Source organism: Fomitopsis serialis, assembly GCF_022376445.1.
Source record: "Fomitopsis serialis strain Sig1Antser10 chromosome Unknown B0H18scaffold_14, whole genome shotgun sequence".
NCBI lineage: Eukaryota > Fungi > Basidiomycota > Agaricomycetes > Polyporales > Fomitopsidaceae > Fomitopsis > Fomitopsis serialis.
The window spans coordinates 445,334-467,368 of record NW_025954974.1 but is presented as its reverse complement, the minus strand read 5'-3'; the positions used below and the strand labels follow the sequence as shown (position 1 = coordinate 467,368).

Below are 22,035 nucleotides of genomic sequence, written 5' to 3'. Positions count from 1 at the left end.
CGCCGCGCCCTGCCTCGCTCCAAGTCCGACCGTTCGTCCAGTCCTGACGCCTTGTCGACAATGTGGGCATCGTCCCCTGGATAGGAGTCTCCTCCGTGCAGTATGCGTACCCGGAGATGCTCTGACTCTATTAATGTGCCAACTACTGTACGTCCACCTTGTTCCCCTGCCACCTTATTGATCACTCGGCGAAGATGGCGGCGTGGATGGCTGTGCTGATGACGGAGGGATAGTCACAGAAAAAGTGCCACCAGAGCCACGAGCACAACACGGCGAGCACCTCAGGCTCGACACAGAACGCGCGACTCGCCCATTTCGTGGAAGGCGATATCAGAGTCGCGCAGACGCCTGGCGGGCTGAGCGCAGGCCGTCGGCTGTCATGATGTGACTGCTGAGAGATGCTTCCAGCTGGAGTCGAGGCGCGACGAAGGCCTTCTTGCCGATGTACCCTCAGGTTACTAGTACTCCGCTCACGGATCTAATGGATACAGGGCCACAGAGACGAGATCCACTGTGTTGTAATTGTGGCAAAACATACAAATCTGCACTACGACCTACGCTACTCACAGAAACACACCGCGTTTGGTCTGCAGGACTTCTGTGCCCGAAAGCATCAACTCGAGAGAGCGCTGCCGACTCTTGGACTCAGACTCGAGTCGCTCGTCCTCGAGCCGGAGAGTCGAAAGGGCGGATCTCAGCTCCTTCTCAAGCGTCGTCTTCAAGTCCTCCAAGATCGCGGGCGGCAAACCCGGCGGTGGCGCCCAGGGGTAGATCGTACCATGGGACACACCTGCAGGCACACAGAACCGGAGCGTCGGATCCACATGGGGACTGAGATGCTCCGCGAGCCAGGAGCAGCACCAGCAGCACTTCTTCGCGGTCCCGATGACCCCGGTGGATCCCTAACTCAGATCGTGACCAGACGGGTATGACAGGTCGCACGTAGGACTTACCTGCAGCGCGTCCTCCAGCTCGCGGACGCCGGCGTCGGGACTGGAATCTGGAAGGGGCGATGGCTCGCTGTGATTCCGGGTGTGCGCACGATAGGTCAAGGCCATCAAGATTGCTTCCGAGTGTACCGTACCAGTAGCGTTCCCTGGGATTTTGAGCGCCGTCAGCATTTGATCCGCCCTCGTCGCTCTGTCTTCTTCGCGTCCCAGCGTCGAGGGGAGGTGGTCCGCGAGCACGTCCAGCGTCGACACCGACGGCGAGTCCGGGGAGGGGCTACCGACGACGTAGATCGTCGCTGGGGTGTTGCTCCGCGTCAGCTTCGCGAGGCTCCGATGGACGTTCACGGAAGCGGGGATCCACGCCGTGATAGCAAGCATATAGCGGAGCGCGAAGAGCCCTGCGCTGCTCGCGGCGCGGGTCGGCTCCGGGAAGGCATCGGCAGTGGGTACTTCGTCCAAAGCCTCTAGAGTTTCCTCCATTGTGGAGGCGTCCTTGAAGTTCTGGGGATCCGCCTGGAGAACCGCTGCCACAAACCTCAATCACACCGAAGAGGGCGTACAAGCCGAGCGATGCACACGACGCACCATCTTGGTATGACGGGAACAGTAGTCCCGGGTACGCTGCACGCCTGAATCTCTCAGAGGGACGGCGCGGTGGAGAGATAGCGGGTGCCCGTATTCGAAAGCAGAGCATGCAGAATGGCGGCCCGGGACGTCGCCCACTCGGTAACCTGGTCCCCCGTGCCCGCCGTCCGTGCGTCCTCGAGTTCTTCGCGAGTGCGGTTGAGGACCTTCCGTATGAGCTCTACCCAGCTCGCGGCCGCAGCCGCGTCGCAGAACCACTCCTCTTCGCCCCGCCCGTCTCTCGACGTCCTGATCCGGACAGGGCATGGATCGATAAGGCTGAGTTCCTCGGCCAAGTGGGGAGCGAGGGGGAACCAGCGGCCGTCGCCAAGTTCGTCTTGTGGTTGGGGTTCCCAGCCAAGTTGAAGGATGGCCGAGAGCGGAGCGGTCCAGAACTTCTCTGCAACGTTGTAGCGATGGAGGATCTTGGGGATACAACAGTGCACTATGAATCGGATGAAATCTGCGATCGGCAGCGACAGTGCGCGCGAGACGGCAAGAACGTTGTCGAGAAGGTCGCCTGGAGCGTCTCTGCAGAAGGATGAAATGGACCGCTGCCGTGCAGTAGTGAGGTGCACTCACGGTGTCTGGATATGGCTGGCTGCTCTGTCCAAGTCTGAAAGACTGATTGCGCGGGTGCAGAGTCGATTGCCTCCAGGCGGAGGAGGATGCGTCGCAACAGACGGCCTGTCCTCGGAGTCATACGCTACGGCAATTACGGCTCCGTGAGTCTGCGAGGTGGCTCCAGTCACGGAGACGGCTCTCGTTGCAGCACCCCGCCCATCACGCTTTGCACTTTCACCTTGACCCGCAGTGAGGATGGTCGCGATGTCGCTGTACAGTTGTGCGCTGGTGTCCTTCGAGAGGCCTGGATGCACGAGTAGACGGGGGAAGTCGGTCGGAGAGACGACTCGGACCCACTCGATCACTCGATCGCCTACGGCACGTGACGATACGCGCGGAGTTGTATGAGTCTGACTCTGACGGCGGCATCAGTGGTCTCCTGGTCGTCTTGCCCATCTTGCCCGGGCCTCGCCAGTGTGTTTTGGCTATAGACTGCGGCATACGATGCGTCGCCGCCGACCGCACGCTCCCTGACTATCTACTACACAATCCTACCACTCGCTGGCGCTCAGCCTAGTACTGGCACTTGGACCTCGTATCTCAAGAACGTGCTCTGAGCTTGTATCGGGAGGTCGACGAACTACGGCAAAACTACGGTGCTTGCAGCGTGCTGATGGCAATCGACGAATCAGATCAAGTGTGTGTCCATGATCGTGGAGCCGGTCACCGCAGCCAATATGACTGATGGTGTATTGATTTGTCATGCAGTACCCTGCGGGTGCTCGCATCCTCTTCATCGCAAGCCTCTGCACTAGATCTAGCAACTCTCCAGCTGGCGACCACCACGCGGTCAGTACCACCGATTGCGTACAGGTCTTCCTTCGCATACGCACCGCCCTTCTCTACACCCTCTCCCTCTCACTCCAGCCCCATCCCAAGTACTCCTTCCCGCCTCCCCCGGCGCACGACAGGTCGACATGGATCACGCGTCCTTCATCGCGGCCTGGTAGGGAGAGCCCTCCTCCCCGACGCTCTTTTTCCCCTCCGTCGTGCTCTTCGCCGGGCTCGCACAACACCTCTCGGGCCTCGTGTGGGTCCTCAATGGGTACGGCGTGCTGCCGGTACACGATCCGGCGGACCTCGGCGGAGATGGCGGCGTGGATGGTCTTGCTGATGATGTTGATGTGGGTCTCAGCGGTGGTGAGTGCGTGCGGTGCTGGCTTCCGGCTGAGGGTCTGGCGCCTTGTTCCTCGCCCAGAGAAGACGCCTCGGTCAAATCGACAAAGCAGGGAGCCGTCCGCTAGCTCGTCCTCTGCTTGCCCCCAAACGCATTGGATCCCACGACATGATCCCCTTCGACATCCTGCTCTCGTTCGCAATTGAGTGCACGCTCGCCGTGGGCGGGTGGTATGTCAAGTTCGGCTCAAGCGCATACAAGACGGTTAAGGCCGCGGCCTACTCCTGGATGCTCAACGTGCTGCTCGCGATGGAGCGTGTCAGAGCGTGTCGTGGTGCGTACTCGTGCTTCAAATTCGTCCTCCGAGTCCACGCTTCGCGTTTAGCTTCTCTGAACCGGCCGTTCGGCCGCGCCCAGGTGTACACCTGATAGGCGAACGACGGCAAGTCCCCGTTGTATCCCGTCTCCCGGGCCCTGAGGGAAGAAGGCGCACCATGTAAGCCTGCCTTGGTCGTTATTCCGCTGCGTATTGACCACGCATCCTCCGAGATGCACAACAGATATGACGCTGCGCCTGCGGTGAAGCGGGGCGTGCCAAAGCCGCTCGACTGGCGGGACCTCCTTCGCAAGGGCTCTCCAATGGAAGAGCACTCGTTTCTTGACTGAGATCCTCACTGTGGTGCGGGTGCTTGTTGAGTACCTGCATTGGATATTGGACGGTGGAACAATCGCGGATAAAGTGCCATTAGGGTTGCGGACCTGCACCCCGAGTGAGGCGCCGACTCAGGCCACAACTACGAATGATTATTATGTTCATATCGACTCTACAATATTATGATGATGATACAGCTGATTAATTATTTGTGCACGCGCCCACATCACCTTCATCCACTCGCCGAAGTGTTTGCAACCGGCTGCGCTTCGGGCTCGGGATCGCTTTCAAGTTCCTGCAGCGGTGGGACCTGTGAGACGACCTCAGTCAGCTTCTGAAATTTAGTACGCCACACTCTCCGCCTTGCGCATACATACCGGCTCACCCACGGAATTCCCTTCGTCCCCATCAGATGTCTGTCTGATCTGGGGATTCTGAGCAAGCCACGCCCTTCTCAGCTCCTGCATCCTGTCGACCTCGGGATGCCAGGCGAGGGTGTTGAAGTCGGGGTCGTCGGAAAACTCGACCTCGCGACCTGGATTGGCGGAGCTTGGCATGAGCGACACGACACCATGGGTCGCTGTTCGGGGAAGCGAGACACGCACGTAGTTGTGGGAACCTCTCGAAGAAGACGTCTTCGGTGGACCGGTGGCTGCCCGGGATCCGGGTCGCATCATGTTCCGCGAGCACTATGCATCGTCACGGTGCTAGTTTACTAACGAGTTAGCACGAGCAGGTGAATACTCACCAGCATCGCCTACGCCCCCGTCGGATGCGGACTGCTCGCTTGGGCCTGTGGCAGACGCTTGCCTGTTCGCAGCTTGTGTTCTCCTCTGGAACATCGCTTGCCGCAGTCGGAACTCGGCGCTCGGGACCACTACCTTCACGGCGACCCAGATGTCCGCGGACTGGATGACGTTGAACGCGAAACGCGCGTAGAGAAACTGGACGGGGACGCGCTCGTGGATCCGGGCCGCGGTCCGATGGTACCACTCCGCATAGTCTGGCTCGCCCTTGATGAAATAGGCCACAAACTGGGAGCCGGCGGGGAAAAACACGAAGCCCTGTCGGTCGAGACAGCGACGGATATCCGCGCGGAGGCAGACGCCATTTGCGCTGTCGTTCGGTGTCGCGGTGCCCCCAAAACTGTACGCCCTCATTTCGTTCTCTGCAAACCAGAACGCATGCTCCCTCGGCACCAGGCGTGCATTATCGCACGAGCTGCCTGTGGTGGAGGCTGATTAGTTGCCATGTACATACGAGCGACAGTATTCACCTGCTTCGAACCCACTGAAGACGCAGCCCCCATCCCTACCTTTGACCAGGTCGGACATAGTCTTTCGCTGGCTGCGGGCCCATGGCGGATCGTGTGACCCTGCGGGCGGACAGAGAGCCAATGGGCGGGGAGCACGTCGGGGAAGCGCCAGGTGGCGAAGTCGGAGACGACGGCGTAGTCGGGGTCGTGGTCGCCGAGGAGGAAGTAGTATTAGACGTCGGCGGTGAGCGTCGGCTCGCTCTCCAAGACACGGGCGCAGCCGTCCGGGGTAGCGGAGAGGAAGCCGTCGTGGTTGTTCGAGATGATGTGGCAGGCGTCGAGGACGAGGCGGTGGCTGCAGCCCGAGAGGTGAGGGGCGGGGGCGGGGTCGTAGGTGGGGAAGCGGAAAAGAATGTGCGGCTCGGGGTTGCAGCCTGGGTGGTAGATGGTGATGTAGCGCGGGCGGGCGGGGAGTGTAGCAGCGAAAGACTTGTGTGGTCGGATGGCTGTCGCCATGGTGAATGTTCATACGCGGTGAGGGCCTCCTCCACGATGTCAATGAGGAAGCTCGCACGGTAGTCTAGTTATTTGAACGCAGATCGGCGTCCTCGACGCCGGGAGCTTGATACTCGGCGACAGGACGGGAGCAAGTTGTCTGCATTGCACGATAGCACAGGCTGTGTGGACGCAATATGATGGCGAAGGAGCAGATGTAGAACTCACCTTCGAATCGTTGCGCACCGGCGAATGCTGGACAACGAAAGCGGAAGCGAACCACGACCGCGATGCTTACGTCAGTATGCTCCCCGGCGCTTATGCGATGTTCAACTCCCTGGCAAATCATCATGTAAAATTAGCCAGCGAGTATTATTATAATAGACACGCAGGTACAGTACGAGTAATGCGATGGCGATATCTACTAAACGCTACGGTCGCGATTATACTAACGCTACAATTTACTGTTTATTACGGTATACGACTATATTTTGTCCGTTGTACACAAACCTACATCCTGCTTCAGTCGTTCGCCGAAGTGTTCGCGACCTGCTGCTCTTCGGGATCGAGATTGATTTCCCAAGCAGAGACCTGGGGGACGACTTCAGTTTGTTTTGTCAAACTACGCACTCTCCGCACATACCTCCTCACTCACGGAATCCCCCTCGTGTCCGTCGGAGGTCTGCCTTACTTGAGGATTCTTGAGAATCCAAGCCTTCTTCAGTGCTTGCATTTTGTCGGACTCGGGATGCCAGCAAGATTATTGTAGTCGCGATCGTCGGAGTATTCGACTTCCCGACCTAGACGGCGGACTACCATGAGCAAGCTAGCTCCTGTCTGCCAAGCAAGAGTATGTACGGATCTGTGGGAACCTCGTGAAAAACGTCTCGGATTGGTGGCTGCCAGGGATCGCCTCGCGGTCCACTAGTATCATGTCAACACACTGGCTCAGTCGGATTATGATAAGTAGACGGACACTCACCTGGATGATCATCTGCTGGCTCCTCTGGTGTGGACCGCTCGCTTGAAGTCGCGGACACTCGCTTGGCTTTTCCAGTTCCAGATGGTTTGCTAGGCTGATAGGCCGCCGGCAACACTTGAAAGTCGACGCTAGGGACCACGATCACACTTTTCTTGGCGAAGCGTGAAAGGCCCGACAGCTAGATGACGTTGAAAGCGAAACGGGCGTAAGATACTGGATGGAGACATCTTCGTGGATCCGCGCTGGGACTCGATGGTACTGCGACGCATAGTCTGGCTCAGGCTTGATGAAATAGGCCACGAACTGAGATCCGACTGGGAAGAAGACAAAGCCCTGGCGGTCGAGGCAGCGATGGATGTCCGTGCGAAGGCAGACACCGTTGGCACCATCGTCGGGTGTCTCGACATGTCCAGCATTATATTGCCGCATCCGGTTGTCGTAGTACCAATCTGCTTGTTCCTTCGGCACCAGCCGTGCACTATCGCACGAACTCTCTGAGATGGAGCTCAATAGACGCTATGCGCGTACAAACGACGGTATTCACCTTGTTTATAACCACTGAGGAGGCATTCTCCATCCCTGAGTTTGACCACCGCGGACATAGACGTGCCGCTGGATCTGAATCCGGGTGTTATTATGTTCTGCTCCGGCGGCGGACAGAGAGCCAATGTAAGCCAATGCGCAGGGACGACGTCGGGGAAGCGCCAGGCTACAAACTCGCAGACAACAGCATATTGTGGGTCGTCGTCGTCGATGAGGAAGTAGTAGTATGCGTCAGCGGTGAGCGTGGTCTCGCTCTCCGGGACGCCGGGCCCACGGTGATCAGGGGTTGTGGAGAGCACGCCGTCGCGGTTACCTGCGATGATGCGACAGGCGTCGAGAACGAGACGGCGGCTGCAGCCTGAGAAGTGAGGAGCGGGGGCGGAGTCGTAGGTGGGGAAGTGGAAGAGCATACGTGGGGGTGTGTAGCCTGGATGGTAGATGGTGATCCAGCGCAGACGTAGGGGGAGTGGGGCCGGGGCCGGCCTGAGCGGTTGGGTTTGTGTTGCCATGGTTGATGTTTGCAGGCAGAAAAGACCGACTCAAATAGGTCAAGAGGATGCTGGCACGCCAGCAACACGGCGGTACTTTGTGTAGTATAGTGGGATAGCGGCACGACGCGGGTCTCATCAGCTGCCCGTTCAGGGCGAGAGCTCAGCTCCAGATGCTGGTACGTGAAGTTCTGCAGAGACGTGCATGCATCCAGAAGATCCAGGAGATCCGGGAGCGACCGCATGCGGGCTCCTGGGCGGTCCTGGAAAGAGGGAACTGTGGTGATCGACAGGGTTGTCAATCTCGACAGAGGTAGTATGGCATGGTCCAGCTTGACACGACAGAGCTCGACGCGTCGAAGGTTCTGGAGATGGTCCAGCTTTAGCCTCAGCGGAGACCAGCTACCTTCAGCGAGCGAAATCACGTAGATGGAAGTCAACATGGGGTAATCGGCGTTCGCTAGTTGCGAAAGACCCTCCGACTCGTCCATAGGCTGTGAGTGAACATCCTGCATGCCAAAGTGCGAGATCCGGGAACGGTGTGGCTCCAGTAGGGAGGTGATCGCCAGGAGATTGGTCTCGCCGTCCTGCCACGATGATAGTAAACTGTCGCGAGATTGAGGTGGAGCTTCGCATCTCCAGAGCGCGCTCTACGAAACGAGTGTCGCTCGACAAGTTGATGTCAGTCCAAAAGAAGGGCGTGGTCATGATGATGTCTCTCCAATGTCGACACACGCCCGTGAGACTTATCATCCGCTGGCTTTGACTCGGTGGGCTATCCAACGTAGGCCTGGTGCTGGTAGCGAGATCAAATATCTCAACGAACGCATCGACAGCCAGACTGTTGGCCATTATGGCTGCGTTCGGATTTTGAGGCAGGCGGTACTCTGCAAGTCCTTGCTTGAACCCGACGTTGGAGTCAAGCCACGAATTCCTTGATAAGTTCGAACGTTTGTCTTCCGAACACTTCTTGCCGCCTAGCACGCGATCAACTCAGTTCAGATGCTCGGAGAAGATTGAGTAAATACTCACAGAAGAGTGACTCCACGACCTCAGGCTGTGAGGGAGTTGGCTTCGAGGTAGGGTAGGTGTGTTCGCCTCTGAGGTGCTGCTAGAAAAATGGTGCGATGCATAAGGTTAACGTTCAGATCCCTGACGTTGAACAATTGGATTGCAATGTCAAGATCTCACCATCAGAATCTGAAGGGCACCCGAGCAATCGTCTTCAGGCGTCTTGCATCGCGCTGGCTCAACGAGCACGAGTCCTCAGCAGCAGGAGACTGGCGCGAATTGAGAGACGTTCCCATCCTCGTTCAACTACTGAGCCACGACCCATGTTTGGATCGTCTCAGCCAGTGTTGTACAAGCCCTAGTGAGCGTGATCCCAACGCATATCCACGCTGACAGGGTCGGCCCTTGGCATGTTCATATTGATCGGCGCCAATAACATAGGCAATACAGACCACCATGTTGGGAAATAGCGCCGAGTTACGAGACCTTGTGCATGTACCGCTTATCGTTGCGTAACACAATGTCAATCTGTACGTCGCATGGAAGGAAAGCGGAATAACATACTTACCACGATAGCCATCGGTGCCCGGGCTGTCAAGTTCTGGCAGCGTTCGACCTAACCCAGCTTCTATATAACGAGACGTTGGAAGAGCAGAACACGAAGATATTGGAGAATTCACCACAACACAGGACGTTCTCCGTTTCCATGTTTCTGGTTCTCAGTCGTACGGCACAAACCCAGGTGAACACCACACCGTGAATCGTTAGCCTAGACCTTGATTTTATTTGCTTTTTGACCAAAGCAGCATTTACGTCACCTGAAGCTGGCCCTGATGACAGCGGCGACAACGCGGGCGGTTTTCGCCAGAGCGGCTTGGAAGCGGCCTTCCAGAGCGAATACAGCACAGTACATAGTACCGTTAAAAGTTGGTTAAAAGTCGAGATTCTCGCGTCTGAGAGACTACAAACATTGCTTGTAGTGAACCGTACTGATGAGCTGTACAGTCTAGAAGTCGATCTACGCGATCGCCCAGCACGTGTGGTCCGTTATGTGCACCCACCTCGTCCACTACGCAGGCGCATGCTTAGAAGCACCCGCAAGACCTTCGTAGCGTGATGCCCGCTCCGCTTCCTGCAGTCGCGCGTTTCGCGCATTGACCGCGCTGAGGTAGGTATCTGTGCGAAGATAGATGAGAATCGGAACCTAAAATTGTGCATTGGACGGAGTGCTTACTCCAGAACGGCGAGATTGTTGTGACGACGAAGAAACGATACTGCACCGGGACAAGGGAGAAGCTGAGTGCTTGCGCGGGAACAAATATTGAACTATAAATGTGCCGTCCCTGGTAAGCATCCGGACAGAACACGAACAAGGGGAAGCAAGACGTGCGCGCTCACCAGCTCCGTGTCACCGCAGGTAGATACGCCTGTGTAGTGCTATGTCAGAGAGCTATTCCGGAATTAGCTTGATTAGAAACGCACCGTTCGTAGCCGTTCCTTCGCGTCGGCCGCAGTCTTTCCCTCCATGAACGTCATCGTCGTGAAATACGTCGCAATGATGGCTACCACGTGCAATGATGATTAGCGGACTCAGAAAAGTGACAAGCGACGGCATACTCGGTGCATAGACGAACTGGTCAAGGAAGACCTTGCATATGATCTCCTTGGGCCTCGACGAGAACTTCAAGCTATTCAACCACTTGAGCCACGTCGTGTACGTTGGGCCAAAAACCGTCGCTGAGACAAGACATCGTCATTGGACCCTCTGCTTCTCGCCTCTCGCTAAGGATAAGCTGCCAGACGTACCGCCGTAGAACGCTGCACGCCCCGTCCGGATTGGCTATATACGAGCAATCAGTGTAGTGAAGAGGGTATATCTGGTGAGGCGAATGCTTACGTCGTGCTTTAACCCCTTGGCCTCGACGAACTGCTGCGCCATGATATCACCTAGCGCGAACATCGACATTGATGTCGCGGACCGGGTTAGCAAGGGCTTGGTCACCAATGCCTCGCTGTCAATCTACTGTTCAGCGGGCGAGACATCCACAGACCCAATCAGCTAGCGTACTTGAATGCAGCAAGAAGGAATGCCATGTTGATCTCCTTCAAGAAGAGTTCTAGGATACGGACTCAGCGAAGCCTAGTATGATCTCTTCAAGTTGGGTCTTGGCTAGAGCCAGTGAGGATAAGTAGTGCGGAAGAGTAGGATACTATGTCCGCCGACACAGATGGTTACAGGTAGAAAGGAGGGTCGGAAGGGCGGTGCGAGTCATGTTTTGGCGGTGATCGCGCGTTTGGGCCCACAAATGGATGATGGTCTTGCGAGATGTGAGCAAGAGCGTCTCTCGCTCGATGCTCCTCCCCATATGGCAATGTCGCGTCGCGTCCCCAGACGCGTCTGTCATGTGACTTCACACTTGTAGCCAGTCGCCGATGACACGGGAGGATGGTACAACTAGTAGCCTGAAGCCACGAGCGACAAGGACATGTGCGTGGAAGGAAATGAGGATAGCACCAAATGTTATAGTCATGACATAACGTAGATGCAGTCAGCACTGCTGCTGCACTTGACGTAAGAGTAAAGCTACAAGATAACAGTGAGAACAGACAATGTCAGAATGAGACAGCGACGCGACGAGATCTATGCTACAATGAGTGGATTTACAAACGACGATACAGTACCTTGACACCCTCAAGCCCAGCAATGGAAAGCAAACAAACAAAACAAACAAGCAGACTCACACCTTCGCAGATATCTTCATGTCCCGCTCGCGCCGGAGATGCTCAATCGTGACGTCCACTCTCTCGGAGTGGCCCACGCCCGTCATCACGTCCCACGCGCCGAACGCGACGCGCGCATCGAGCACGAACCGGCGCACGTCGCGGCCCCTAAACAACCGCATCGGTACCGGCACCCAGAACCGCAGCGCCCACGCGCCGCCCTCGCCCGTTCCCGGGTAGTCCGGCGGGAGGTAGCTCCAGAGCGGTTGAGTGTAGATCCCCCGCGCGGGGTCCATCTGCGTGAGGATTTGCGCGCCCGGTAGCACGGCGCCTTCGTAGATCGTAGCGTACTCCGGTTCGGCGTCGCTACGAAGAGTGCGGGAGCAGGCGTCGATGGTGCGCCACTCGATCTCGAGGTCGATGATAGGCATATGTGGTCGGATCCCGGTGTAAGGTTTCGCATCTGCAACGAAGAGAAGGCCTTGCCAGGCGTAGGTGTCCCTATGAATGGTTAGCATGAAACGAGCGTAGTGAGAGGGTGCTAACTTACTCAAAGTCGACATCCCACATCGTGGTGTGCCTGTTCATAGGCTTGGCCATCACGTCGAAACGCTCATGAGTCCCCCACCGCGCAGGAGGCGGGATGAAGGGGGCCTGTTCACCGCGCTTCGGCAGCGCGTCCTCCTCGTCCGATAACATGTCAGGTATCTCTTCGAGATCGTCCATGACGATGCGTCCTTTCGGGGGCCGCTTCAGCGCCTCAGATTCCGCAGCGATAGCCGGGTCCTCGACGACATCCTTAACGACCTTCTGGACGATGTCTTCGTCCTCGTCATGCAGGAGCTCCTTCGCGCGCTGGATTTCGCCGACCGCTTCGTCAACTTGTGCCTCGTATACTTCGACCGACGTCGCACAGAACCGATCGAGGCGATCATAGTCTTTCTCAGCCTCGGTGGCGTGGAGGTCCCGGTGGGAGTGCGTGCGCTTCAGGGTCTTCTGTGGCTTAACAGGAGCGGTGAACGTCTTCAAAAGCTTCTGCTCAGTGGCACCCCTCGGCTTCGAAGACAGGTGTGTCTTCTCCTGTAGATCCAATCCAGCACGCGCCCGGGCCACAGGGATCGGCGCGATGCTTGACGGAAAGAGTAAAGAGTTGGCGTTGACGTCGCCTGTCTTGTTATGATCAGTGGTGCGCCTCAGCGCGCTCGCAGTCTTCGCTATATTCGCGATGGCGGCTATGCTGTCAGGTCGGGACAGAGTGGCGTGGGCGGGGTCGCTCAAAGACTCGACCAGTGAACTTGCAACGGGAGCGGGTCTTAAGCCGGCCTTTGGCACAGGCTTAGCCTCGTCGAGCCTGATCGTCCGGACAGTCTCTTGGCTGTCCGTCCGCGCCCTGACGGCGCGCGCACCCACCGTCCTCACCGAGCTGCCAGAATCGCACCGTTGCCGGATGTGTGCGAGACGGGTGTCGCCGGCGGTCTCGTTCTCGTCCAGCGCGACCTCGCAGTGCTCGCGCTTCTTGCGGATGGGGATGCGCGTCGGGAACGCTGCGTGGGCTGGTGGAGGGGGGACGAGGCGCGGCTTGGGCGCGAGGATGGTGCGCAGCTTCCCACCGAGCGGCGTCCCGGTCGCAGCTTTGGACCGTACGGGAGCGTTCGAGGGCGGGTTGGAGGCGAGAGTGGCCATGATAGCTTTGTTGGGTATTGAGGGGTATTGGTATACGTATCTTGGAATGCGATATCGTGTTGCAAGATGCAGTTTAGGAAGTTAAGGAGAGTGTTATGCGTCTCGGGGTCGGGATAGGGCTACAGGAAGTCGTGTCGCGTTTACCTCGCACCGGCGAGGGCGAGTATCGTCAGTCAGATACCAGGTCAACTGGTCAAGCTCGAAACTGGTGGAACAGATGCGAGGGAGAAGGCTATATAGCCTTGCGATAAGTAGTCGTCACCGGAAGCAGCCCGGATCGGTCGCACGCACACGGGTCGAACAAAAGACGTGAAGCGAGGCGATCTAGTACCGCCATGTGGCCTATCCAGATCCGTCTAAGGTTGTTTTGACGCTGCTCGGGATTCTCGACAACGATGTCTTTGGCCGAGACCGTGCCAGGATGACTCGTATGGATCTCGCGAGCGTTCCATCTTCTCCGAGCAGGCCCAGGGGCATGTCCGACGAGTCGATGAGGCCTGAGGGCGTACCTTTATGTCCCACCCAGCGCGGAAACTATACACCGTAGCTCATTGCCCTCCACTGGGCTTTCCCTAGGGTCTCCGAGTCTGACATGCGTTCAGGTTGCATTGCAATGGAGATACTGAGAAGGTCGAGACTGCCAGCAGTGCTAGCAGCGAGGATTTAGCGCCACCAAACGCGCATCTCGTGACCCTTGCGCGTGACATCTTCAAGTCGCGCGTCGCGCGTCGCGCGACGCGTCTGTGGCTCTTTGTGGCTGCACGGCAGGGCCCGAGCCCGTGGCCACCCTCCCGTGAGCCACTGCCGGTGCTGGACTTCCACCTTCACTTACACTCACACGAGCTCTCATAACTCCCTCACAACGACCCCAAGGTCGACACCTGCAGAACAGTTAACTGGTCCGACTGGAACCCCGACGATACAGGCGTCACGTCGCTCCGCCACACGCATTGTTCGCGTACAGCCTCCTCCTCTTCCTGCGCAAGCACACGACAGCACACGACTCAGGGACGCCAAAGCGCTCTTCTCCTATTAAAGCCATGCCAGTGCCCACGCATGCCCGCTCCAAGAACTCCGCGCCAATATCCGCGACGAGCCGCCTCAAGTCGGCGCACGCGATGAAAGAAAAGCTCCGGGACTCATTGAACCTCACTCTGCACCTCGCGCCACCCCTCACCGAACCTGAACCTGAACCTGACCTCGATAAAATGACGTTTCCGCTGCCACCAACCTCTGATCCGCAAGAAGAGAAAGACGGAGATCTGGGGTTGTGGACGGAGGAAGACGAGGAGAACATGAACGTGGATGGGGACGAGGGCGGGCACCCTCGAGCGCGCTGCAACTCTGGGGCATCCGTGGCCACGATTAAGGGGAGCAAACCAGGCAAGCGACTGGCCATTAAGCCCCGCGCGGTGTCTGCTAAGAAGAAGGGCCTCAAGCGGTGCCATTCTTCTCGGAACATCAAACTTGAAGTGGACCTCGAGTCCGACCTCGGTGGCCACAACTCTGCTGTCAGAAATTTGGACTCTCAAGACGGCTTTGCCGATGTCGAAGGCAAGAGCGTGGTGTCAAGGACGCCAACGGCGGGCGACGGCGACGCGTCTGTGTGGTCTGCGAAGAGCCCGGCTGTGCGGCCCCCGTGGTCGATCCTGACCTTGAGGAGATCAAGGCGCTCATTGCAGACGACGCGGAGGAGGCGGACCCGGGCTTCTTGACGAGGGTCTCCGGTCTGCTTATGGGCGATCTACAGCCGCACGATCGTTTCGACGTGTCGATCAAAGTGAAGGCGAAGCATATTGTCATGTGGGACGTCGATCTGGAGTGAGTGTCTATCTGTATTCACGCGTCCGCGTACGGTATGCTGATCGCCTGGGCTACTCACCAGCCACACCTACGTCCTTGAAGGGCTCGTCTACGTCAAGGACGCCAAGCCGCACTCGAGCCAGTACCCACTGAAGCCCATCAATTCGCTCACCATCAACTGGCGCACCGTCGATTCCCGCCGCGGTACGCCCAGCATCGCGGACCCCAACCTCTACGAGACGTCCTACCGCGGGGGCGCCGCCCTCATCAAGCGCGCGCACGTCCTGGGCTCGCTGAACCCCGCGAATGGGATCCACACCGATATTGCGTGGACGTACCTCGCGCCGGGCGTCAGAGGGACCGGGCTGGGCGGCGGGTGGGCGCTGAGGTTCTGGGTGCCAGTCCCGATGTGGTTGTTCAAGGGACGGGAGGTGGTGAGTTCGCTTGTGAATGCAAACGTGGTTTTTGGGGATGGAGACAGAGCGAGCTGGAAGGAGCATTCGGGGACTGTCGAAGTGACGATTGAGCATTTGAGGCGTGGGCGGGAGATGAGACATTGAGGTCTCTGAGAGGCGAAGACACCGTAACCGGCCGGCCGCGTTGTGGTTCTATGGAGGTATGTATTGACTCGCAGTGGTTCCATGTTGTCGCATAGATGGACGTGTCGTGGCTATTGGTTTTCTGTAATGTACGTTGCCATTTTGTATCAGCTTTCATGTTGTGTCTGCCCCATCCTGTACTTATCGCACACCGCGGCCTGTTCCATAGCCTTGCGATTCAGATTGAAGTCGTGTCGCTTTCGGCGTAAAAATGGGAGTGACGGCGGCCCCTCCAATGAAGCAGCATGGAATATGACTGTCTTGCGCTCGAGGTGGACGCCCTGCGTTGGGAGAAGTGAAGAAGGGATCGTCGATGGATGCGCAGGCGGAGGTACGGTCACGTGTGTCGGTGGGAACGGACCGCAGGAAGACGCGCACCGCGGGGAAGCGCTCGCCTGCCCCGCCATTTAGTCGCCAGCCATTTACCCGAAAATGTCGCCCCGCCCTCGCCAGCTCCCCCCATCCCCCCATCGCGCCCTCGCTCGTCGTCGTCGTCGCTGACCGCCTCCTCGCCGCCCGCCCACCGCCTGCCCGCGACCAGCCATGGCATCCTTCCTCAAGGCATTCAAGTAAGTCTGCCTCGCGCTCTCACCCCGCACGCTCTCATCGCCCACGCAGCGCATCCCTCGTCCGGAGGCCCATGCTCACCCAGTGCGCGTCCTCCGCCGTCATGTTCGGCATCGGCGACGTCCTCGCCCAGCAGGCCTTTGAGAAGAAGGGCACCAACCACGACGTGCGTCCCCCTCCCTCTCTCCCGCCCCCGCCCCTCTGCGCTGGCGGACGCGTGTACGTGCGCGTACGCGAGCGTTAACGTGGGGTCGGCTGCCAGACGCGTGACCCGATGCTGAGCCCCGTCCTCTCCCTCCCAGTTCCTCCGGACTGCCCGCACCGCCTTCTACGGCGGCGCCCTCTTCGGGCCCCTCCTCACAAAATGGCTCGACGTCCTCAACCGCATCAAGGTCCAGTCCCGCGTCAGGGAGGTCGCCTACAAGGTCTGGCTCGATCAGACCGTCTTCACTCCCGGTGCGTTCCCCGCGTCCCCTGCGCGGCACCGTACGCGCTGACGGCGGAGCCCGCCGGGCCCTTTGCACAGCTGTGGTCGGCTTCTTCTTCACTTCCATGACCCTCCTCGAAGGCAAGAGCTTCTCGGATGCGCAAGATCGTCTCAGCACTGTGCGTATCTTCAGTGCTTCGTTTCTCCGCGGGGATGGCCCCGGCGCGGGCGCGTCGCCTGTCGGCACGGGACACGTCCCCAGATGATCCGACCGTCCAGCAATGCTCGCCTCCCGAACGACCACCGCATAAATCCCCTCGCCACCGGCGCATCCCCGCGCACAAACCCGCGATCTGTCCATTTGGCTAACCCATCCTACAGGCATACGTCCCCACGCTCATCCGCAACTGGGGCGTCTTCGTCCCCACCCAAATCTTCAACTTCGCCCTCGTCCCGCCCCAGTACCGCTTCTTCACCATCGGCACCGTCGCCCTCTTCTGGAACGCCTACCTCTCCGCCGTCAACGCGCGTAACGCGCAGTCAGACGACGCAAGCCACGCCGCCGTGCTGGAGAAGGTCGAGGCGGGCGTGCCCGTGGATGGTGCGTTGGCGGTGAAGGCGTGAGGGGTGTGGTTAGGACGACGACTTGTGTTAAGGACAGAGAAGTCTGGCTTCCCCGAGGAGAACGCGAGCGCGGGGCAGAGAATGAGAGCTTGCTGAGGGCGGCGTACGATCTATCGACATCTAGATGCTTTCTGTCTTGCTCAGGTACACGAGGCACAACCCACCACATACCCAACCCATAGAGATACATAGAGAAACCAAGACGTACGGACTGCTAATCGATTCCCACTTCTTGTGCATGTCCCCCTCGATGTGCTTCGTGCTTGGGTGACCTGAGAGTCTGGCGAAGAGTCTTGGGGCCGTGGTCACTGATCCCGAGTCTCAGACCCCTGAGGCAGACAGGCATCCAGAAGCACAGAAGCAAAACTGATCCATATTCAATATTCGAGACGAAAGCACCTCGCAAAGCAGCCAAACACAGAGCACATAACCAAGCCACGAAATACATCTCACCCACATGCCGCCGACCCACCACCCACCGCTGATCATGCATCCGTCGCAATCAAGTACGTCTCGTTCTCCCAGTCAATCTCCTGCTTCAGCGCGGACGTCAGGATCAGCTCCTGGTTCCATACCCGGTGCCCCGCCTGCGCGAGCGGCCGCCAGATCGCGCGGTCCCCCGGCGCCGACACGACGTGCCGCTCCGGGTGCCCCGCCAGGATGCGCACCGTCGGCGTTTGCGTCAGCAGCTGTCCAGAGACGCGCGTGAGACATCAAGAAAAGGGGCGGGAACGGGGACGCACCTGCCCGCCGCACGCGGTGACGACGTTCTTGAGGAGCTTGCTGTCGACGGGGACGTGCGGGGTGACGTAGAACGTGAGCCCCTTGAAGAGCTTGCCGCCGTTCGCCTTCGCGCGCGCGAGCGCGTCCGTCAGCTTGAATCCGAACTTGTCCTCGTTCGCGGGGTCCTTCAACAGGAACTTGTCCTCCGCTGTCGGCAGAACACAGGCGGTGAGTTCAGCAGAATCGGCGAGGAGCAGGGGGGGCTTACGGAGAAGCTCCTTGACGGAGTAGGACGCGAGGAGCCATTTCTCGTTGAGGATGTGCGGCGCGTGTGCCATTGCGCAGAGGAACTTCTCTGTCCGCACAAGGTTGCGCGCGACGAGGTGCGTACACTCTGAGGGCTTGGTCGTCATTTGCACGCCCAGCTTCTTGAGGAACTGCTCATGGCGAGGTCAGGATAGGATCACAAGCTTGCCAGGACGATACTCACCTTCGTGACTTCATCGGACACAGTGATCTGCGTAGTCATGATTCGTATACTCTGCAGACGACTATAGGGCACGTTAGGCGCCTGTGTCCTGTTCACGAAGACTCGACTGTACGCTACCTTGATGAATTGCTAGAATCCTTACCCTTGCTCGTAGGCTTAGCACGAGGCTCAGCGTCGCTCGCCTGGTCTTCATCCTCTGCCTCACGGGCACTCTTCCCAGACTGTCGCCGTTGGGTCTTCGTCTTCCCTGCAGCCTTCCCCTCCTTCGTCAAGCTCGTCCGCTGCCGCTTTTTCTCTGGCTTCTCGTCCTCTTCAGCGGAAGCCGCCTCCGCCTCCGCATCTCCTATGGACGCCCTCTTCTTGCCCCGGCTCTTCTCCCCGCCCTCCTCGGCCGCCCGTTCCTTCTCCTTCTCCTTTGCCTTCGCAGACGACACGTCGCTTTCCCATGCGTTTCTGACTGCACCGCTCTTCAGCTGTTTTTGGAAGTTCACCACGTCAGGCATGATCTCGTCCCTCAGCTTCTGCGTCGCCTTGCTCGCCGCAGCCCGCCTCGACGGCGTACGCTGCAGGGTCGACGGTGTCTCCATCTTGGCAGGCTCCGTCTCCGGAGTGGTCGACGCTGTCGCTGCCGCCGCTTTCCGGCGCGACTTGGGCATCGGCGGCGGGCTGGGGGATGATTCCGGAGTCTCCTCCCTCGCCTTCTCCCGAGCGGGTTTCCCTCGCTTGCCGGGGGACGCAGGCGACTCGGTCGCCGTAGCACGCACGGATTGCATCTTGCTGAGCGGTCTCTTCGACGAGGACGATGGGCCCGCCTCGGACCGTGTCCCGTATAAAGCGACGACCGTCGGTACGACCACGGTGACCTCCTTCCGTGGCGATCGCGTCGATTTCTTGGGCGAGTCGGGCTCGATGGACTCGGACACCGCGGATCGTGAGGACTGCGCGGTGGACTTGGGTACACGGAACGATGGCCCGCCCTGGGGCTCTGGCTCGGACTCGGAGTCGTCCGCAGGCTTGGTGCGTTTACGCCCGCCCTTTGGCGGACCGATCTTTGCTGGTTGCGCGACCCCCTTGTCCTTGCTCCTCGTGGCACGAGCGGAGGTCGGCTCCACGGGACTGTCAACTTCCATGGCGGCCTCGTCTTCAGAGGATACCAGAGGGGCTGCCTTCTTCGCGGACGTTCGTTTCGTCCGAGTCGGCGACACCTCCGCAATCTTGGCTGTCAGGCGAGAGGACGACTTCTGCGCCTTCCGCGCCAGAGGAGACTGGTCAACCATCTCCACATCAGAGTCCTGGTCTGACACAAGCGCCGCCCGTGCAGATCTGGTTCTGCGTTGGTCAGGAGAGGCGGAGGTGGACGGACGAGGACCGTCGTCCTCCGCGTCCTCGTCTGGGCGGGCAGCGCCTCTTCGTCTCATCGCCTTCGCCATACTCTGATACTTCCGCGGCGACGATCCCTTCGACTTGGGTTTCCCACTTTCACCTTCGTCCGCGTCCATCTCGTCGTCAGCGCCCTTCCGCGTTCGCCGAGCATTTTTTTCCTCGATCCGGATGTCCGTCTCGAGGAACTCGCCTATGCTCACCTCCGCAGGATCCTCCGCCATTGCAACGGCGTCCTCGACCTCCTTCATCTCTCTTGCGCTCGCAGCCGTCCTCAAAGGTGGTTTGTTCTCTTTCCCGGCGACCTTCTGCTTCTTCCCATCACCCCTTTCGCCATCGAGACCCTCCTTCTCGAGCGTCTCAAGCTCCGCGGGCTCGAGGATGACCTTCCCGCCCATCGGCCGCTCCGTGATGAGCTTGCTGAAGTCAGTGCGCGGCGGGAAGTTGATGTACCGCTCCAGCGCAGGCGTGAGGTTCCGCCACTGCACGAAGCAGTCTTCGAGCCAGGTGTGGTTCACGACGGGTATGGACCACGAGACGGCCTTCTCGGCCTTCGTGCCCGACATACTGTGAACGGATCAGTGGAATGGCCTGAGCAGAGGCGTAAGGACGCACTATGCTGCTACAACGACCGTGTTCTTCGGCGACATGCTCGGCGTGAATTCCGCGCCCATAGTGAGTATCAGTTTCTTCAGGTAGTCGCGATGTTTGCCCGTGTAGTTTGTGATAGTGATAAACTGATCCTAGCGGTAAGCCTGTGAGAGCGTGCACGGCTACCAGGCTACATACATGTTTCGAGAAGCCTTCGATTGGTCTTCTTGGTATCGGATAGTGAACGAGCTGGTCTGTCGGATGAGAGATGGATCCAGTGGCGCGGCAGTACCACACCCATGGCAGTGTCCCGATAGTCTTGTTCTCCTTGTATGCCTGCCAGGACGTTGGTCTGTGAGCAGCTCGACAAGTACGACACGCTCACCTTCACGAAGGCTGGCCCGGATCGGTACGCAGTCACGAACACATCGGCCTCGTCGACTTTCGCGACCTCGTCCTCCACCAGCTCCCGCCCTTTCTTCGTCGTGTCCAGCTCGACGACGACTCCCCCTTCCCTGCGTATGTCTTCTTCATGCGCACTGCGCTGGCTGTCCGAAAGTCCGAGAGACACGGCCAAAAGCATGCGAAGGCCATTCCAGACATTGTGCGCCGGAGCTCGTGTGCGCGGCAAGTCATTGCCTGCCGCGAGTGCAGTGTCGAAGAAAGGCTTCTTCTCACCTGAGATCCTGTACGGTGGCGGCACCTCCCCGCTCGCAGCACCGTCCTTGCTCGTGCTCCAGTCACCCCTGAATACGGCAGGCTCGGGCCACTCGTACTCTGCGGTCGGAAGCCCCCTGATGCCGAGCCGTATGGAGTCGTCGTGCCAGTGAGGAACGAGAACGAGCATCCCAGTCTGCTCCTTGAAGTGCAGCGCGGTCTCGTACTTCTGGCTGCCTGGCGCGAGCGCGAAGACATGGGTCACGTCGCGCGTGAGCGCGCCCCGCCATTGTCCGCCGAGCGCGGTGATCGACGCGCACATGAGCTCCGCGTCCGACGCTGAGAGGTCTGTCGCTGTAGCGGTGACGCCGGAGAATATCTGCGCGGGATCTGGCGAGTAGAAGTCAGGAGACTGTGGCGCGTCGAGGATGCGCGAACGCTCGACCCACGTCGGGGTGACGAGGCGAGCGGTGGTGTCCTCTGGCAGGGATTCGAGGGTGTCATCGTTCGGGAGCGAGTTTGCAACAAAATGGGTGAGCGAGGGGTCGTCCGCTGTCACCGCAGTCGCGCCTGCAGCGTTGAGGACATCGGCGAGTTGTTCGCGCTGTTCGGCGCGCAGAGTGAGGGAAATGTAATATCGGACGTCACGAAAAGTTTCCTTTGCCATTCATGCAAAAGAAAAGCAGAGAGACGAACTATATCCGGCCGGAAATTGAGAGAAGATGGGAGGACGAAGGCAAGGTCGCTGAGCACCAGTGAGCAGGCGAGCAGGCCAGGAGTCATGGGCGCGCGTAGCAGGCACGTGGCACGCGCGACACTTCCTAATCGGGTATCGCGTAAGCGCTGTATCAGTACACACGAGGTACTAGACTCGCAAGCCAGTCGTTGAGTTCCGCCACCACCTTTTCCGGAAACAATACTTCAAAGCCAGGAAAGGAATCGGAGTGCGAAAGGGAGTGGGGGCCTCTAACGGAGTGCCACGACTGAGTTTAAAATTTCTTACGCCAGAACGGCTGGGAACGAGCCTAC

The 22,035-nt window shown here is 59.0% G+C and overlaps 11 protein-coding genes across 11 annotated transcripts; 3 read left to right on the top strand and 8 right to left on the bottom strand.

The window, feature by feature from the left end:
* Window positions 1-869: 869 nt before the first annotated feature.
* B0H18DRAFT_105208 (uncharacterized protein) lies at window positions 870-1,536 on the bottom strand. The gene has a single exon (XM_048030979.1). It carries the CDS (start codon window positions 1,428-1,430, stop codon window positions 903-905), a length of 528 nt encoding a protein of 175 aa, XP_047896608.1. The 5' UTR covers window positions 1,431-1,536; the 3' UTR covers window positions 870-902.
* Window positions 1,537-1,588: 52 nt separating this feature from the next.
* B0H18DRAFT_1116515 (uncharacterized protein) lies at window positions 1,589-2,594 on the bottom strand (the record flags this gene model as incomplete). The annotated part of the gene is made up of 3 exons (XM_048033439.1): window positions 1,589-2,105; window positions 2,157-2,442; window positions 2,516-2,594. The coding sequence occupies 3 exons, from the start codon at window positions 2,592-2,594 to the stop codon at window positions 1,589-1,591; spliced, it is 882 nt and encodes a 293-aa protein (XP_047896607.1).
* B0H18DRAFT_105231 (uncharacterized protein) lies at window positions 2,501-3,815 on the top strand. Its single transcript, XM_048030985.1, has 2 exons — window positions 2,501-2,835; window positions 2,907-3,815. Exons 1-2 carry the CDS (start codon window positions 2,812-2,814, stop codon window positions 3,519-3,521), a joined length of 639 nt encoding a protein of 212 aa, XP_047896606.1. The 5' UTR covers window positions 2,501-2,811; the 3' UTR covers window positions 3,522-3,815.
* Window positions 3,816-4,146: 331 nt separating this feature from the next.
* B0H18DRAFT_991367 (uncharacterized protein) lies at window positions 4,147-5,365 on the bottom strand. The gene is made up of 5 exons (XM_048045055.1): window positions 5,244-5,365; window positions 4,716-5,192; window positions 4,573-4,656; window positions 4,345-4,502; window positions 4,147-4,277 (listed from the first exon to the last, which is right to left on the bottom strand). Exons 1-5 carry the CDS (start codon window positions 5,299-5,301, stop codon window positions 4,200-4,202), a joined length of 855 nt encoding a protein of 284 aa, XP_047896605.1. The 5' UTR covers window positions 5,302-5,365; the 3' UTR covers window positions 4,147-4,199.
* A 2-nt stretch (window positions 5,366-5,367) lies between these two features.
* Window positions 5,368-5,976, bottom strand: B0H18DRAFT_991365 (uncharacterized protein). The gene has a single exon (XM_048045054.1). The coding sequence runs from the start codon at window positions 5,736-5,738 to the stop codon at window positions 5,454-5,456; it is 285 nt and encodes a 94-aa protein (XP_047896604.1). The 5' UTR covers window positions 5,739-5,976; the 3' UTR covers window positions 5,368-5,453.
* A 125-nt stretch (window positions 5,977-6,101) lies between these two features.
* On the bottom strand, window positions 6,102-7,847 carry B0H18DRAFT_1102817 (uncharacterized protein). The gene is made up of 6 exons (XM_048032565.1): window positions 7,244-7,847; window positions 6,925-7,193; window positions 6,700-6,877; window positions 6,576-6,641; window positions 6,373-6,443; window positions 6,102-6,308 (listed from the first exon to the last, which is right to left on the bottom strand). The coding sequence occupies exons 1-6, from the start codon at window positions 7,749-7,751 to the stop codon at window positions 6,240-6,242; spliced, it is 1,161 nt and encodes a 386-aa protein (XP_047896603.1). The 5' UTR covers window positions 7,752-7,847; the 3' UTR covers window positions 6,102-6,239.
* Window positions 7,848-9,655: 1,808 nt separating this feature from the next.
* On the bottom strand, window positions 9,656-11,071 carry B0H18DRAFT_991359 (uncharacterized protein). The gene is made up of 8 exons (XM_048045053.1): window positions 10,810-11,071; window positions 10,639-10,753; window positions 10,548-10,581; window positions 10,359-10,478; window positions 10,224-10,303; window positions 10,140-10,168; window positions 9,976-10,067; window positions 9,656-9,917 (listed from the first exon to the last, which is right to left on the bottom strand). Exons 1-8 carry the CDS (start codon window positions 10,833-10,835, stop codon window positions 9,811-9,813), a joined length of 603 nt encoding a protein of 200 aa, XP_047896602.1. The 5' UTR covers window positions 10,836-11,071; the 3' UTR covers window positions 9,656-9,810.
* Window positions 11,072-11,077: 6 nt separating this feature from the next.
* Window positions 11,078-13,525, bottom strand: B0H18DRAFT_1209028 (uncharacterized protein). The gene is made up of 2 exons (XM_048036304.1): window positions 12,013-13,525; window positions 11,078-11,963 (listed from the first exon to the last, which is right to left on the bottom strand). Exons 1-2 carry the CDS (start codon window positions 13,143-13,145, stop codon window positions 11,480-11,482), a joined length of 1,617 nt encoding a protein of 538 aa, XP_047896601.1. The 5' UTR covers window positions 13,146-13,525; the 3' UTR covers window positions 11,078-11,479.
* A 631-nt stretch (window positions 13,526-14,156) lies between these two features.
* On the top strand, window positions 14,157-15,831 carry B0H18DRAFT_1209027 (uncharacterized protein). The gene is made up of 3 exons (XM_048036303.1): window positions 14,157-14,773; window positions 14,809-14,966; window positions 15,031-15,831. Exons 1-3 carry the CDS (start codon window positions 14,186-14,188, stop codon window positions 15,506-15,508), a joined length of 1,224 nt encoding a protein of 407 aa, XP_047896600.1. The 5' UTR covers window positions 14,157-14,185; the 3' UTR covers window positions 15,509-15,831.
* A 180-nt stretch (window positions 15,832-16,011) lies between these two features.
* Window positions 16,012-17,433, top strand: B0H18DRAFT_991349 (uncharacterized protein). The gene is made up of 5 exons (XM_048045052.1): window positions 16,012-16,116; window positions 16,166-16,280; window positions 16,417-16,570; window positions 16,641-16,720; window positions 16,923-17,433. The coding sequence occupies exons 1-5, from the start codon at window positions 16,091-16,093 to the stop codon at window positions 17,163-17,165; spliced, it is 618 nt and encodes a 205-aa protein (XP_047896599.1). The 5' UTR covers window positions 16,012-16,090; the 3' UTR covers window positions 17,166-17,433.
* On the bottom strand, window positions 17,434-21,747 carry B0H18DRAFT_991337 (uncharacterized protein). The gene is made up of 8 exons (XM_048045051.1): window positions 20,735-21,747; window positions 20,548-20,685; window positions 20,374-20,495; window positions 18,496-20,325; window positions 18,379-18,439; window positions 18,157-18,325; window positions 17,909-18,096; window positions 17,434-17,854 (listed from the first exon to the last, which is right to left on the bottom strand). The coding sequence occupies exons 1-8, from the start codon at window positions 21,671-21,673 to the stop codon at window positions 17,651-17,653; spliced, it is 3,651 nt and encodes a 1,216-aa protein (XP_047896598.1). The 5' UTR covers window positions 21,674-21,747; the 3' UTR covers window positions 17,434-17,650.
* Between the last annotated feature and the right edge of the window lie 288 nt (window positions 21,748-22,035).